The sequence below is a fragment of the Poromitra crassiceps genome, assembly GCF_964638095.1.
Source record: "Poromitra crassiceps genome assembly, chromosome: 1".
NCBI lineage: Eukaryota > Metazoa > Chordata > Actinopteri > Beryciformes > Melamphaidae > Poromitra > Poromitra crassiceps.
This window is the reverse complement of record NC_139623.1, coordinates 39,408,103-39,425,106: the sequence shown is the minus strand read 5'-3', so window position 1 is coordinate 39,425,106 and position 17,004 is coordinate 39,408,103. Positions and strand designations below refer to the sequence as shown.

At 43.8% G+C, this 17,004-nt stretch overlaps 1 protein-coding gene across 1 annotated transcript in view; it reads left to right on the top strand.

Annotated features, from left to right (window-relative positions):
- The window catches only part of fstl4 (follistatin-like 4), a gene marked incomplete at both ends in the record, with an annotated part of 526,243 nt that extends 509,581 nt beyond the window's left edge, over positions 1 to 16,662 (top strand). The window contains 2 exon segments of the mRNA XM_083649857.1: positions 15,608 to 15,717; positions 15,960 to 16,662. Coding sequence (XP_083505983.1) covers positions 15,608 to 15,717; positions 15,960 to 16,662 — 813 coding nt within the window.
- Between the last annotated feature and the right edge of the window lie 342 nt (positions 16,663 to 17,004).

The window sequence follows — 17,004 nt, the reverse complement described above, 5'->3', positions numbered from 1 at the left end:
ATATAGTTTGAGTATAGTTATTTTCCTCATCCAGGATCCTTCTATAGAAAATATTTTTTTAAAGGTCATAGAAACAATCTTAAAAGAAGAAGAAGTTGACAAAACAAGACAAGGCCAAAGCTTTAGGGTTACTAAAGCCTGCCCTCAAGGGCAGCAAGAGGTACCTGTAATTGCATAAATATTAGCAGAAATCATGTCACATGATGTCAGTAAACATGAATATTAGCAGAGAGAAATCATGTCACATGATGTCAGTAAACAATCAATCAATCAATCAATCAATCAGTTTAATACATGTCCCAGAAGGGCACTTTGGTTCACATCAGACAGTAGTGGATAATTACAACATCATTACTAGTTTGAGATTAGTAATAAAGGCACACTTCAGAATTGAGATACATTATTACTAGTTTTAAAGTAATAAAGGCACACTTCAATATTATACAATACATAAACATTTGTTGCATTATGTACAGATTCCAAAGGACCATCTGCTGCCCTCAGCCGGGTCGCCGCGTGCGCAGTGCCACCGTTGCACTAGCTCCTCAAACAACGCAAGTGGCTCGCTGTCATCAGCGCCAGATGGATGTATCGGAGGAAGAGGGGGTGGGGGGGGGGGGGGTGGATGATGCAAGAGCTGTCAGGGAACAAGGCGGGGGGTTTGGGGGGGAAGAGCTCAGTTGCAGACGAAATATCAGGAGAGCTGCGTCCTTGGCAGTACGAGAGTCCAGATTAGAATAAAATGTTTTGGTTGCCTGGAATTCCTTTCAGGTCACACAGACCAGGGTCACACAGACCAGAAAGTCAACAGCAGGTGTCAAGTCTCTGATTCCCAACTTCATTACTCTTATTGCAGATCAGTGGAATTTCCATGATATATCCAGATATAATCCATTTTTCACAGTTCAAATTCACTGACCGCCCATCTCAATTTTCATGACGTCACAGCCTAGGGTCAATCGCTGTTGTCTTCCCGTATCCCGCGGCGAAAGATCCGTCTGGGCAGAGGGTGGGGGTTCCCCGGACCCCGCATTCCTCAAAGTTTAGTTGATTTGCGTTGAGAGACCAGCTTAGTAAATCCAATAAATCCATATTTGTCATTTCGAGTAGACGAATGCAAGTTTGCTCTGGGTGTTGTTGCAGGCAGAGGGAAAGAAGGGAGATAAGGGAGAGCGAGAAAGAAAGTGACTGCCCTGTTCAAGTGCTGGATGCGTATACATGAATATTAGCAGAGAGAAATCATGTCACATGATGTCAGTAAACATGAATATTAGCAGACAGAAATCATGTCACATGATGTCAGTAAACTGCACAGCATGCGCCTACCAAACGGATGACAGAGGCAAAGGGTCTAACATTGGTTTTCACTGACAGATATCTCACTTGCTGCTGTGTAGGAGATGCGTGATTTCTAACCCCACATAGGATAAGCAATAACCACGCCCTGTGGCGCCGGGATTGGCCAGGAGCAACACTGGAGGGCACGCAGCCCAGCGATTTCATGAACCAACTGAATAGCTCTTGAGAACAGACAGCAATATTGAGAGCGGACATTGAAATGAATTATGGTCACCTACCTTAGCATAGTAATAATAATAATAAGCATAATAATTGTAATCTACACAATCTACACAATCTACAAAAACATGCAATAATATAAACGGTGTTGTGTTCACGTTCATAGCTCATATAATATAATGTATCGTTAATTTCAAGCTCAATTCTTACACAGAGAAAAGGTACAGCACTGAAAATGTAACAATCAATTTTTTTTTTAAACATCTTTATTTTAAAAGATGAAAAACCCCAGGTGCTTTAGTCCCAAGCTTCAATGCTCCTGGCCAATCCCGGCGCCACAGGGCGTGGTTATTGCTTATCCTATGTGGGGTTAGAAATCACGCGTAGGAGACAGCTTTGCTTAGTCACTTCCTGTATTTCCTGCCAGTATATTGACCTTATGTAGCCCCGCCCACTTGACCCATTGTGTCACGACTTCCTGTTCAAAACACCGGCTGTTTTACCTGCTCAAACTAGTCTGACTCACCTGGTCAAACATAGTTTTTGACTCACATATGAGTCAACTAGGTTTATGAGTCACAGGAAGTGTAAACACAATCAGAACTTCCGATTGTGTTTACACTTCCTGTTACTCTCTCAAGCCAGACTGTCTCTTCTACATAAGGTGAATATACCCTATCGTATTCTGTTACATCACCACACGGCCATCTTGGCAGGAAAATAACTGGTGATTATAATAAATTGACATGTGATTAGAATATTATTAGGAAATTCACGTGACATGGAAATACTCTGAATAGGGCAAATTTTTGGCGTCTCAATTAGTGGGACATTTGGAATTAGGCTGATGAAACAGGTGGATTTCCTTTATATATATACCGTATATAACAATCGTATCTAGTGCAGCTAAGCAGCACTTCTTTATGATCCTATCCCTCTATTATTTGTTTGTGTGCCGTATACAGTATATGTGAACTGTACGTGTGATAAGTGATTATGTGCGGGGGGGAATCCAATCTATATATGTTACAGTACGGTGGAACGTAATTGACCCGCGTGTGTACCTGCATCCCTGTTTATGTGATAAGCATTTGCGCACGAGCATCTAATCTATATTATGTTTTAGAGCATTTACCGAGCCAGCGAAACCTGCAATTTGCAGCTGCGCCGTTGTCGGCTGGAGCCTGCCGTCCCCTCGGACCGCTGGTGTTGGAGACTTCACAAATGAGAAATGATCACAGGTGTGGCTGTATTTAATCCAGCTCAGGGGATTGGGTGAGACGAGGGGGAGGGAGGGAGGGAGGAGGATGGAGACAAGGTGGAGGAGACCGAGAGGAGGGGAGCTTATACCTGTGGGAGAGGCGGGATGCTGTTTTTATGGGGCTGGTGTGTGGAGCCGGCGACGACACTGCAGCGGGGAGAGCCACTGAGGGATGCCATTGTCATCCCTGTAATAGACACAAACATGTTTATTGTTCTGCCGTGTCCCATTGGAGGGAAGGGATCCCATTATAATCTTGTGAGGTGTCGTGTTCTCGGCCTGCATGGGGAAGAGCATGCTGTCTATTCATTATGGGGATTGGGGAGGGATGATACACTGTTGAAAATATGGATCTTCAAAGGTTCTTTGTGAGCGAAATGCCTTTTTTTAATTTGTAGAATCACTCAAGCCTCCAAATGATTTTGCAGCGCTGCTTGCCAAGACATTGGTGGTTTCGCGGAATTCGCACAAAGCTATAGTGGTTTCATTACAGGTGTTGCATAAACATTAAAATAATAACATAGAAATAGGATTTGATGCAATTTGGACATGAGGCACATTCACAGTATGAATAAACAAGTGAACAGCACTCTGTGCAGCAGCGATAATTGCAGTAATCAAACCTACACTTGATTTAAAGGAGAAATTCTGTATTTTTCAACCTGGACGCTATTTTCATACTGCACCAGTTTCAAAGATTTCTGTTCACATTACTTAGTTATACATTAAAAGAAATCTGGAAAATAAGGTCCAGGTTGAAAAATACTGAAGTTCTCCTTCAATGCTAATTAAAATTTGAAACGGTAATACTAACCATCAGGAATCTCATCACTGTTTAATGTATCATTAAACCAGTAATCGTTTCATCCCTATATTATTATTTCTTTCTGCCATAGACCATATAAATGTCCAGTTTGGTGGAGTGTCCTAGATTCCATGTGATACTTGGATGGTTTTTTGGTGTATTAAAATGTATTTTCCCAGTGATCACAAGCCAAGAAAGTACTTTCTGTTGTTCACCTTTGGTAGAAATTGTGATACATGTTGGATTAAAAAGAAGTCTCTTTTGGCACAATAAACAGTAAGCCAACTGTGTGGGGGTTTAGAGCCATTTTCTACTGAGTCACACTCGACACGGTAACTAGACTGGATGCGTGTGCGTGCGTTTCTCTGCTCTTGGCTGTTTAACACCTTTGTGTCTCAGAGTGTAGGTGTACTAGCAGGGGAACGCTCGCTGTGCTGCTGTGACTCACAGTTGTGTTTATATCAGAGTTTTCTTTAAACTTCTTTAAGGGAGAAAGTTGTATCCAGAGGTGTTTTTCACCTCAGAAAAAATGATTTTCTGATCGTATAATTTGAAACAATCAGAGTACAGAAACCAACTTTGCATTAAATTCTTCCTAGTTTGAGTTTTTAATTTAATTTATTTATTTTCCTTCCTCTTCCCAGTCATTCAATAGTAATGAATAATTAGAGAGCGCGGCATGAATCGCTCAAAAATGCAATTGCAGGCAAACCGCATAATGGATTGGAGGCCACATGGATCACACCACAAGTAAATGGTCTGATATGTCATTATCATTTGCACTGTAGGCAATTGACCTGTGCATCAGTGGCCTGTCACCACCGGAGGGACTGCTTTGGTGGAGCAGATTGTGTGTGTGTGTCTGCGTGCGTGCGTGTGTGGACATGATGTGAGTTTCTGTGCTTATGCCTGCGCGTAAATGTGTGTGCATACGAGTAGGTGTGTGTTGGGCTCAGTCTGCCCTGTGTATGGTGTGGGTATTTTTAAACAGTCGACTTTCCTAATGGCTCAATCTCTCCGTGCAAACATGGGAGGGAGTGTGCTTGTCAATTCATTAGAGAAGACAAATGGAGGAATGGCGGCTGGGTGGGGAGAGACATGGCCTTTCAGGCTGTCAGACCTGTCTGTGTGCCTACGTGCCAACAAGACTTCAACTCATGGACACCTCGACTGTTTTTTCTGTGTACATCGACACAGTGCACGCACGCACTCACACACGCACTCACACTCACACACGCACGCACGCATGCGCACACACGCGCACACACGCACAGGCATAGTCTCCATCTGTCTCTTTAATATCTATAAAAAAAAAATGCAGAAAACTACAAGTATTTGGTGTAAGAATCAAACAGCATAACCACCTTTAACACTTGTACCCCAATTGTGGGGAAAAAAACAAATTACCATTGGTCCATCTGATGGACCTTAACACATTGAGTGCCAGCCGTTTTTTCAATCCTGTAGGTAAGTTGTGCCAGGTTTTTTTTTGAGGATTCTGGCTCATTTTACAAGAGCCGAGGATTCTTTTCTGTTAAGACTTCGTGAACACCAATCATCTAAAAAGAACTAATAGAATGTGTGCTTTCTCTGTCTAAAAGAGTTAGTTTGCAGAGTTAGTAGTTATGTAGATATTAGCCGTTGAGTACAGCATGGTTTCAGAGATTTTCAGAGAGTTTAGAGATAAATGGATTTTTAGAACCACCTCACGTGCCTGTGATTATGGGTGCCCTTGGGCAAGTCTGTATACTGTATTGTGTGTGTGTGTGTGTGTGTGTGTGTGTGTGTGTGTGTGTGTGTGTGTGTGTGTGTGTCTCCAAACTCCTCCCTCCGTCTGTGCTGCGGAGGGAGGAGGCTCCGCGGCCGCTCTCGGGCAGTCTGGACTGTAAAACTGGCTCGTTCGTTTCTTGAGGTGTCGGCTGAGAGCTTTGAAGAAGCTTTTGCGATTCTGGTCTTATTTATGCGCAAAGGTACTCGAGTGTGTGTGTGTGTGTGCGCGCGCGCGCGTGTGTGTGTGTGTGTGTGTGTGTGAAATCGAAAGAGTTTTCGCCCAGCTATTTCCTTGAAAATTAAATGGCTTTCTCCCGCGGACTGGCTTTCTCTCTGTCTGGAGAGAACTGTCGCCACTTAGTGGTCGGTAAAATAGATTATACACATTCTCTTCCTCCAATATTGATATAGAAGACGTAAAAGGGGTTGATTGATGTCCCACCGTCAAAAAAAAAAAATGTTTATGTAAGACGAGATATCTCGTCTTTGGCACTCAACGGTCGGATTATGTAAGACGAGATATCTCGTCCATGGCACTCAAGGTGTTAACAGTAATACTGTAATAATTTATAAACATTAATTTAAATTCTTTAATTTTTAATTGTTTATAATTCATTGGTAACTTCATCCCTAATACCTCATACCAACATTGCATACCTATTAGAATTTTAACCCCTCAAATGCCAGTGTACAGTAAGTACAGTAAAAATAAAAAAGTACAGAAAAAAGACAAAAAGTCAATTATTTTCCTTCCCATAAAGTGAAACTGGATTTCTCCTGGGGGGATTATCATGGCTTGGGATATGTCAAAGATTGGCAGCAACATTTATTCTGATCATCTTTAGTTTTTCAAGAAATGTACATTTGCAAATAAAATCCTCTTTTTACCGTTGGTCCATCTGATGGACCGTCATATTTATAATGTATTCATTTATGAATATACATTTTTATTTTTTATTGTTTATAATTCATTGGTAACTTCCTCCCTAATACCTCACATCAACATTTCATACTTACTCAGAATTTTAACCCCTCAAATGCCAGTGTACAGTAAGTACAGTACAATAAAAAACGACATACAAACACAAAAAGTGAATTATTTTCCTTCCCATAAAGGCAAACTGGATTTGGGTCTGATATTATGGGCAGGTTGGGGTGTTTTACAAAAGTCACCACTTCAAGATGCCTAGTGTCAAAGATTGGCAGGATCCATCTTAGAATGAAATCACAATACCTATGACATCACTAGCCTATGACATCATCAGTGATGTCATAAGATGATTTTGGTCAATAATGATGTCACTGATGACATTACTGATGATTTCACAGACATTGTGACATCATCAGTGGGTTTTCATATTTTCATACTTTTTTTTGTAAAAATATTATTTTTCATATTTTGAGCCAAAAATCCAAAAAGCGCATGTTTTGGACTACCAGCCATTTCCCCCAAAACACACAAATGAGCTTTAGTCCAGCATCCATCCTGGTCTAAAGGCTTCAAATCAGTTGTGTGTACCATCAAATTCAGTTTTCTAATATTTTCCCATCTTTGGCATAGGAATACATTTTCTGTACATTTCATGTAAACTGCATGGAATTGATTGCTATGCCAAAACTGGGGGAATATGGGGAAATAGCCAAACACAGTAGAAACTACAATTTTGACCCCTTGAGTCAAGGTGAGATGTGTAACATCAAGGGAATAATGATTTTTTGCAAAATTAGTTGGGAGTCAATTTTTTTTTTTTTTTGTGTGCAAAATTAACATTGAAACCAATGGGAAAACTATGCAATGGACTTTGAGACCATGTAACTCCCCCACATTTTCAACCAACTCCAAAATCTCTTTCCAGGGTCAAATTTCAAGGTATTTGGTCCAGGATGAGAGCAGAAGAAAATAAAATCCATTACTTTTGTGAAAATTTGCTGGGAGTACCAATAAAGTGTTTATAATGTAAGTTAATGGGTCCATCTGATGGACCAATGGTAAATACAGGTCTAATTTCAAAACAGAGTCTTTGGATGGTAGAAAGTCTCCCTCTAGGGATGACTTTTGTAAAACACCCCCCAAAAAAACCTAGCCTTAATTTCAGACCATATAGTCAAACAATGTCCAAACGGCCGCCACGCGAATGTAAGAAATATCCATCAGATGGACCAGTAGGGTACAATGAAAACTTAATTTATGAATTTTTTTTAAATGAATTTGAATTTGAAACTTGAACAATTTAATGAAAAAAATAAAATATGCAAAGAAAGTAAAATTGCTGGTTTTAATGACTATTTATCAGTGGCTGTGTGGTCAGGTGGTCATATCAGCAGTGGAGGACTGGCCAATGTTTACATATTTAATAAAAGGCAAGTATTGGTCTTATGGGCAAACGTCTGTCTGTCTGTCTCTCTGTCTGTCTGTCTCTCTGTCTGCCTGTCTGGCTGGCTGTCTGGCTGTCTATCTGTCTATCTATCTCAGGTGCACATTTATATATATATCAGTTGGATTGTGCCTCTGAATGGACTCAGAGAAGCACACTAAATGTTAATTCGAGTTTTAAAAATCATTACAGAAGCATTGAGCTCGGGCAACAAGCCTCAACATCTTCAAGCTAATGCATTTTCTATTTCCATTTCCCGACTGCAACCAGACAATGGGCAGTATTAAAAAGTACCATTGTTCTAACCTGGTCTTTTAACAAGTGCTGCACAGTGGAATATTAAAGCAAAGTGGCTTGTAAGACTTATTGAATTTCCTAACCGACACACGGATACATTGAAGCACTCGAAGAATTCCATCTCATTTGAAGTTAGATGGGGAAAGTAAAAAGCTAGAGCCAATGCCGCTGAAAAGCAAAGCTACTCAGTCAGAACCAAATCCCCCTCAGGTATTAGGCCTGCCAGCCAGGAGAGACTCAGTCAGAACCAAACCCGCCTCAGGTATTAGGCCTGCCAGCCAGGAGAGACTCAGAACCAAACCCCCCTCAGGTATTAGGCATGCCAGCCAGGAGAGACTCAGTCAGAACCAAACCCCCCTCAGGTATTAGGCCTGCCAGCCAGGACTCAGTCAGAACCAAAAAAAAACTCAAGTATTAGGCCTGCCAGCCAGGCCTCAGTCAGAACCAAACCCCCTCAGGTATTAGGCCTGCCAGCCAGGAGAGAGTCAGTCAGAACCAAACCCCCCTCAGGTATTAGGCCTGCCAGCCAGGCCTCAGTCAGAACCAAACCCCCTCAGGTATTAGGCCTGCCAGCCAGGAGAGACTCAGTCAGAACCAAACCCCCCTCAGGTATTAGGCCTGCCAGCCAGGACTCAGTCAGAACCAAACCCCCCTCAGGTATTAGGCCTGCCAGCCAGGACTCAGTCAGAACCAAACCCCCCTCAGGTATTAGGCCTGCCAGCCAGGACTCAGTCAGAACCAAACCCCCCTCAGGTATTAGGCCTGCCAGCCAGGAGAGACTCAGTCAGAACCAAACCCCCCTCAGGTATTAGGCCTGCCAGCCAGGAGAGACTCAGTTAGAACCAAACCCCCCTCAGGTATTAGGCCTGCCAGCCAGGAGAGACTCAGTTAGAACCAAACCCCCCTCAGGTATTAGGCCTGCCAGCCAGGAGAGACTCAGTTAGAACCAAACCCCCCTCAGGTATTAGGCATGCCAGCCAGGAGAGACTCAGTTAGAACCAAACCCCCCTCAGGTATTAGGCATGCCAGCCAGGAGAGACTCAGTCAGAACCAAACCCCTCTCAGGTATTAGGCCTGCCAGCCAGGAGAGACTCAGTCAGAACCAAACCCCCCTCAGGTATTAGGCCTGCCAGCCAGGAGAGACTTGGCAGGACGAGAGTAAAACTAGATTGGGCCTTGGTGCTGAGTAGGGTTTAATCCCGGGAAACGGGATTCCCGGGAAAATTAATGACGGGAAACCGGATTTTTTATTTTTTTATTTTTACATGCAGAACATATTGGAATAGGCCTATATTTAGAAATATGCCGACAGTTTACTTTCTTAAATGATGTAGCCTATGTTTTAAAAGAACATGTAATATATTAGGCTACTGTAAGCATCGTAAAGTCATTAAATTATCACGATGTAGGCCTATATGCATTTCGGAGACATCAAAGTGAATCAATCAACCAACAATCAATCAATTTTCTATTTATATAGCGCCAAATAACAATGTATTGCAGGCAGATTTTAATACTAGCTTCTCTGACAACAATGCTATAGCCAGTAATTTGATATCCTTTGCAGAGTGTAATTCATTTCTGATTTTATTTCGGCGTGTTTTGGCCATGCGCCTTTGTGCGCTGTGCGCCAGTGGAACACACACTGAAAGCTTATTGCACATAGCCTAATAAACACAAAGCCCGCCCACGATGTTTCTTTTCTTTTCTCTACACTTCTGACTTGCTTGAGGGGATTGTGCCATGACCGTTAATGCAGTAGCCTACGAGACGGCAATTGTGAGCACCGTGCAAACTTCACCAGCGGTGAAAACGACAATCAGCCCAGCCGTGCGTCCTCGGTTCGTGTGCTCCAGGTTGGGCATGATGCTCTGGTTGTAGGCGATGTCCGTGCACAGAGGGGTGGAGATAGTCTGATAAAGCCGTCCTCCGGTATGCGGTATGGAGATTATGACTGGGCACGGCTGGAAGACGAGCGGTGCAGCCGCCAGAGCGCAGCAGCCCATATCCAAAAGCACACGGTGCCAGGTATCAGACAGCATTGATCTTGTGTGTAAAAGAGCGTGAAAACGGGCTGATCGACGCGTTTACGGCTCCATTCATTCCACGGCAGTTTCCACAACTCTCTAAGAAAATATTTAGCCTAGGCTACTACAGGATTTATTCATACGGCAATCCAGGCCATTGGTGAATTATATAAACCCTAACGGCACTATATAGCCTAATACAGTGATACTCAACTTGCGGCCCGCGATGGAATTGCCAATTATTTTTTTTAATAATAATACAGTGCACCTGAACGCAACATAGATAATAATAGTAATAGTAGTTTATTTGTCATTGCATAATAAAATCATACAGCAAAATTGCAGTTGCAAACTCCCCTTTGTGCAAACATACAGTACAACCAGATAGATAGACTTAATAATAAATAGGGTAGTAATGGTAGTAATAGTAGTAAATAACTATATCTAATATAAATCTATATATATATACATATATACATATATACCGTACACACATATGACAGCAGCATAATACTTTATACTTTATAATTTGGGAAGTGATTGTGATTTATTGAGTATTGTGACGGCCCTTGGGAAGAAGGAGTTATGGAATCTGGAAGTGCAAGTTTTTAGTGTCCTGTAGCGCCTTCCGGAGGGTAGGGGAGTGAACAGGTGGTAACTGGGGTGAGTGGTGTCTTTTGAGGATGCTCTTAGTTCTGTTCAAGCAGCGGTGCAAGATACTGTAATAGAAACCTGCTGAATAAGTGTCCAAATGTTCATGTCATTCTGGCCAATACTCCACTTCTGTTATAGCATTTCAGTCTGGAATATGGAATATCTTTCAATAATCTAAGATTTAGCTGCTAAATTGTCAAATACCGCCGTCTGCTCGCTACCCAGGCACTTATGTATGTACTTAACCTAAATAACTATCCGGTGTGCATAACATTGTCAGACTAAACTCCGGCTGACACCCCAAAAACATACAATCCGCTACAGAAAAATGTATATTGATTGTTTATTAACTGGCCCCTGGCCTTCTAACATTTCACGAAAGTGGCCCCCGGGCAAAGCAAGTTGAGTATCCCTGACCTAATACATATAGGTACAGCCTACATACAGCCTAAAAACAGCCTAAAAAATGTGTTAAATTGCGATGTTTTGCCTTAATTAATCAATATTAATGGCACCAAATAATACATTCGTCAGGTTGGGAACTAATAGGTATATTTCTCCTTGATGCAGAAAAAAAAAATACACATTTCCCGGGATTCCCTGCAAAGAGGGCTTCATGTCCCGTTTTCCGGTATGCCTAATTTTCGGGAAAAATAGTAAGCCCTAGTGCTTAGTGTGTGGATATGAAATCCAGGGATGAGCGATGACAATGGGAAGCCAGTGGCATTAGGTTGAGAGCACCTCTAGCCCCAGAGACCATAGCAGCTGCCTAATTATACATGCGTGATACTACATTGAACCTCATTAACTCCCGCCATTATATTCTGCAAGTATTGTAATTTACTCAGTTTTTTTGTACAATGGTTATCTTCATGGCTTGCAAAGGTAGAAACGCAGTGTTATCTATTTTGTTGGAAATGGATATGATTTTCAGTGTGGAGAGAGATACGTATAGAGCCTTTGAGGAGCACTGCAGCATCAGTAGCAAAAGTCACTCGGCAACTTGAAAACTTGACATTTATATTTCCATTTGATCTGTTTTTTGGAAGCTGTGTGGAGCCTGGCCCCCCGCTGGGCATCAGGTAGAGGTACAGCTTTAGTGGTGTCAAAATAGATTTTACACTTTGTTCCTACTTTGTTCCTTCGCTTAAAATAAAAAAAAGATTCTGTATCTCCTCTAGCAATATTTGCGTTACAACCGTGTTTCTAAACCATGAAGCCTTAATGAGCCACATTCGCAGAGGATTTGAAATAAAACGAGAGGAAAGGAACGCTGGTTTTATTCTGGAACAGCCCAGTCACCAGACTAAAATGTTGGCATTGTACGTTTTTGCAATCCACGTACGTAGAATATACGTAGAATATATACATTTCTGAACGAAAATACGTAGCATTTCACATTTCTACTGTAGATACTGAATGGGAATAATTAACGTTCTTCACGTCATAGAACGTAATGACAGTCTGAGGTTTAAGTCGGGAGAAGGCGCGTGAGTGATGCACCTGTAGCGTTCCCGACTTTTGACTTTCTCATTATGAGAGCTGGTTGGAATCCCGACCCAAGCCATAACCCTAACCCCAACCAAGTTGCTTTAGTTGCCTAAACCTAACCAGTTTGGTTTAATTGCCTAACAGCGATTCGAGCTGTGGCTCCTACGTCACGTTGACCGCGAGTCGCGGTAGCCGAGGCGAATGGGTTGTCTAGAGCAGGATCACAAGTTGCTGCTGCTTTGATTGAATGTGTATACCATGCTCGGCACGCGTGTTGCTCCTATAAACCAGCTGGCTTGTCCTTCACTGTGACCTGATCACGCAGGCATGCATGATGAAGCGCGTGTCACGGGCGAGGCAGCGCATCCGGAGCCCATCAAAAAGCCGACGCACCCCCACCTCCCCTCCCTGCACTTTGAAAAGCCGCTGAATCAGTACCAGGTCTATGACATGAGGGATGGAGCTTTTATTGTGTTGTCTGCTCCTAAGGCAACCGGCGCTAAATAAGATGCTTTATCAGAGGGCCGAGATGGGGCCACATCTCATCAGCCGCCGTCATATGCTGTAGATGTTTATCTGCTCCAGGATGTATGGGGATGTCACCTGGACGCGCCATATTTCACGCTTGTCGTTTCACGAATAGACAACTCGCAGCAGCGTGCCCTACTGTAGATAGAAGGTCACAGGTTTGATTCCCACAGCAGTCTACGAAACAAAATGAAACTGCTTCTAACTACACTCTTAGAAAGGATGTGTCATTTTGAATCCACCTTCTTTGAGACAACACCTACTTTTAAACATAACATCTGTAAAAAAAAAAAAAAGACAATTCATTTGATCACAAGATGTGTTGTTATAATTTACATATCTTGTGTTGAAAAGTAAAGTTGTCCCAAAGAATATACAGATGAGTTAAAAATGACTTTGTTTCTAAGAGTGTATTTGTAAGTCACTCTGAACAAAAGCTTTACCTATACTATAACATTACTTACAGTAACTACATATTATTCATTATTTAAGTCCATAGTCTCGTGATAATATTTTGTCCAAAAGAATGTAGTAAGGGCTTGACGCTGCCAGATGGTTTGTTCACAGCACCACCTGGGAACTCGATCTTGGAACTCGTTTAAAAAGGGCAGGCACTTTCAAAAAACTTGGGCAGGTGAATGGATGAATCATCTGTCTATCACCATCTATCACGTATCACTTAGGACCGCCTCCTCCTTCCTCGGAAGCTGATTGGAACATGCCAAGATGGATTTGTCGCATGATCGTGATCTCATTCTCACGCGAAACCAGCTGCCTCGAAAGGTTAAAGGAAAACTTCACATGTTCTTAGTTGGTAAAGCTGTGTTCACACCGAGATATTTATTTTTCTCCCTGTCGCTCGATTCAACCCTTTGGAATCACTCTGTTGCTGTGTTTAAATCGCTCGTCAACAGGCACAATTCCGAGGTCGGTCGGGGAGCGTAATGCACAGGACATACGTAAGGCAGCACAAGGCGGAGCTCCGCAAACCGGGAGCGCACTCCGCGCTCGGGCCGAGGTGTTCATACTTGGCAGCACCTATGTCGGATGGTGATGGCCCGCTGATAGATGTGGGCGGGGTGCCTCGGGCTTGAGAAACAAGAGAGATCTTCACTGTCAAGAAACAAGCAGCACACAGCTCTAACGTTAGACAGGATGAAAATGCAAACAACACAACTGCGTTTTCCCCCGATGCAAGAATGAATAAATACTCGCTCGAGTTGGGATATTTCATCTCTGGCGACGAGCAAATTTTCGCCCTATCGCTCTGTCGCTGTCGCTCGGACACCCAGGGATTTTTCTCCCAGGCGAATATACGCTCAATCGCTCGTTTGCATTGATTTTGTATGTAAACTCGATGCCAGTGAAAAACTTTAATAGGTCGGTGTGAACGCACCTTAACTCATTGAGTGCCAAGGACGGACATGTTCGTCATTTCAAATAGTAACGTAGAGTGCCAAGGACGGACATGTTCGTCAATTGCGTTTTTTGACGGTGGGGCGTCGATCAAAGCCTTCTGCCTCTGATGTACAAATATTATAGCTATTGGATGTGTCTAACCTATTTTACAGAACCCTTAGGTGGCGACAGTGCTCTCCACATAACAGAAAGGCAAGGAAAAAACAAAGAAGAAGTCGTTATGGAAACGGAAATCGCATCGCATCCGTATGCATCGATATGCTGAAGCACGTTACTGCAGCTGTGCCTGCAGCAGCCAATCTGCTCCCACAATTGAGCCGCTCCGTGTCGGTTGCGACAGTACATCCGCACATCCACACCGTCGAGTTGTTATTATTCTCAACTGGAAGCATCGTTGCCGGTGACAAACACACGCGGAACGCTGTAAAAAAGCAGGATGTCAAGCACCCTTCACTGTGCGCACAGCAAACTCAGCAGAGAGCCACCACAGACAGGAGGAGGAGTGTGCAGTTGAGGCGAGGCGGGGCGGGGCGGGGGGGGGGGGGGGGAGGGGGCACGCAGAGCAGCACACACACAACACCCAGACAGACCCAGGCAGCAGGACAGGATTGACAAACGCAAGCCAGAATATCCGATACCCACCAGCAGCAAATCAAAACCAGCAAGAAGCTGCAACCAGCAGCGCACGCAGGGGCCAGCGCTGCTGGTTGTAGCTAAAAATATTATTCTGCCAAACAAAATTCCCTGGCCTAAACTGTTTTATTGAAGGAAATTATTTTTGAGGTGTGACTACATTAGAAAAGATTAGCTTCAGAGTCAGTGATGTGCTTGAAATGATTAATTTCACAAAAGGCCAATTATCTCAGCTTCTAGAAAAAAATTGCTTTTTTTGGATGAATCAAGCTATCTTCTCCGGCTCATAACTAAAGAACGGAAAATGGGATCAATAAACTTTTTTTTGCAGATGATAGAATAGAGTCTCATCGTTCTTTGTGCGTGTTCAGTGTTTACATAGTAATATCACACAATATTCTGTGGGCCTCGAGAAATCACTGAAAACGCTCTGAAACTCTGGCACTGGGAGCGTCCGTTCTCCAAAAGTGGCTGGCACTCAATGAGTTAAGAGGGGGACATATTAGGGGGGAGGGGGAGGTGGTGGCGGGAGGGTAGGGAGCTTTGGGTTGATCTGGCTTTGACCTGAATTTACTTGAATTTTCTTGTATTTTGTAGTATATGATGGATGCTTTTCAGCCCCAGGGCTACTTTGTTTCAAAATCAATAAACATATTGTTGAAAAAAAGAGGAAAACTTCACTGAAAAACAATGCAGTTTTCTTTTTTTTGCAGGCATTCATTTAGTTTGACAGTTATCGAGAGTTGATTTGAGTTAAGTTGTGGACCAGTGATGTCATTGAGGATGTCACATGACATCATTGGACACGTATTTCTCTTCTGGCAAACAGGTCATTCCCCAAGCCAGTGTTGGAGAAATGCATCACACCATCCGCACAACGTTCCAGAGGGTCGACGACTTCTTCATTCCCCCGACCAACCTTATCATCACTCACGTGAGGTACAAAATCCCCCGCAAACCTATGCGTACACACATGCACACACGCACGCACAGACACATGCGGACCACAATTGCCCTTAAAAGCCGGGCATGCTCATTACTCACTCATCACAGCTGTCCTTCTGAAGTGAAGGAGAAAAGAGCAAATGAGAATTCTAATGGGAATCCCGATGTGTATTAATCACCGCCCACCAAAAACCTGGAAAGGCTATTAACCTTTCCTGTGAACTTTGTCACTCCAGGTTTGCTTTCCTCTTCCTCAAAAACGAACCGGCGGTCCATAAGATTGACCTGGAGACCTTCCACCGCATCAAGACCATCAGCCTGAAGAACTACAGCTGCGTCCCGGCCAGCATGGCCTACACCCACCTGAGCGGCTTCTACTTCGTCCAGTGCCAGAGCAAGAGCCACCTCCAGGCGCCGCCGCAGCTCCTCATCGACGGCGTGACGGACGCCGTGATCGGGCCCAACCTCAATGTCACGGGACAGGCCTACGCCTCGCCCGACGGCCGCCACGTGGTCACCCCCGACCCGTGGAGCTCAAAGCTCACCGTCCAAACAGTGTCGTTCCAGGGGCAGCTGGGTCTGCACCGGGAAATGGACAACCCTATCGTTGTCTCTGACCTGGTCTTCCAGCCCTCCTTCACCGAGTCCAACCAGTACGTGGTGGTAGCCACCTCGCGCTCAGGCACGGAACTGCTCTTCTTGGATCTGTCCTCGGGCCGCACCGAGGTGCTGCGGAGCCTCAAGGAGCCCCTGTCGCCCCGAGCCTGGCCCTGGGGAGGCCCCAACAGGGTGGTGGTGTCCAGCGGACTGTTCGGACAGTACCTGGTGACGCCGGCCGCCGACTCCCTCTTCGTCCTCAACGGCAAACAGAGCACGCCGCATTGCGAGGTGTCAGACATCAAGAGAGGCAACACAGTCGTCTGGGTCGGGGAGGTATGAGTGAGTGAGAAAGAGAGAGAGAGGTAGAGGAGGATAAGGGGAAAGAAGGGGATAGAGTGCCTAAAGTCACACCCGCTTCTGGCTTCGGCAGGTAAGGGATTTCATTCCCCATTCATTTTTCCATAGACTTTTCGTGGTCAAACCAAGCGATTCAGCTATATTCAGAATCAGGAGAGATTCATTTGGACCAACAACAAAAAATAATTTATTATTCCATTTGTTCCCTTTTTTCCCCCTGAGTGAAATGTTCTGTCTCTCCCGATTCTGAATTTAGCTGAATCGCTTATTTTGACCAAGAAAGACTAGTAAGTAGTCAAAGTAAAATCAAGATTTTTCAAAACG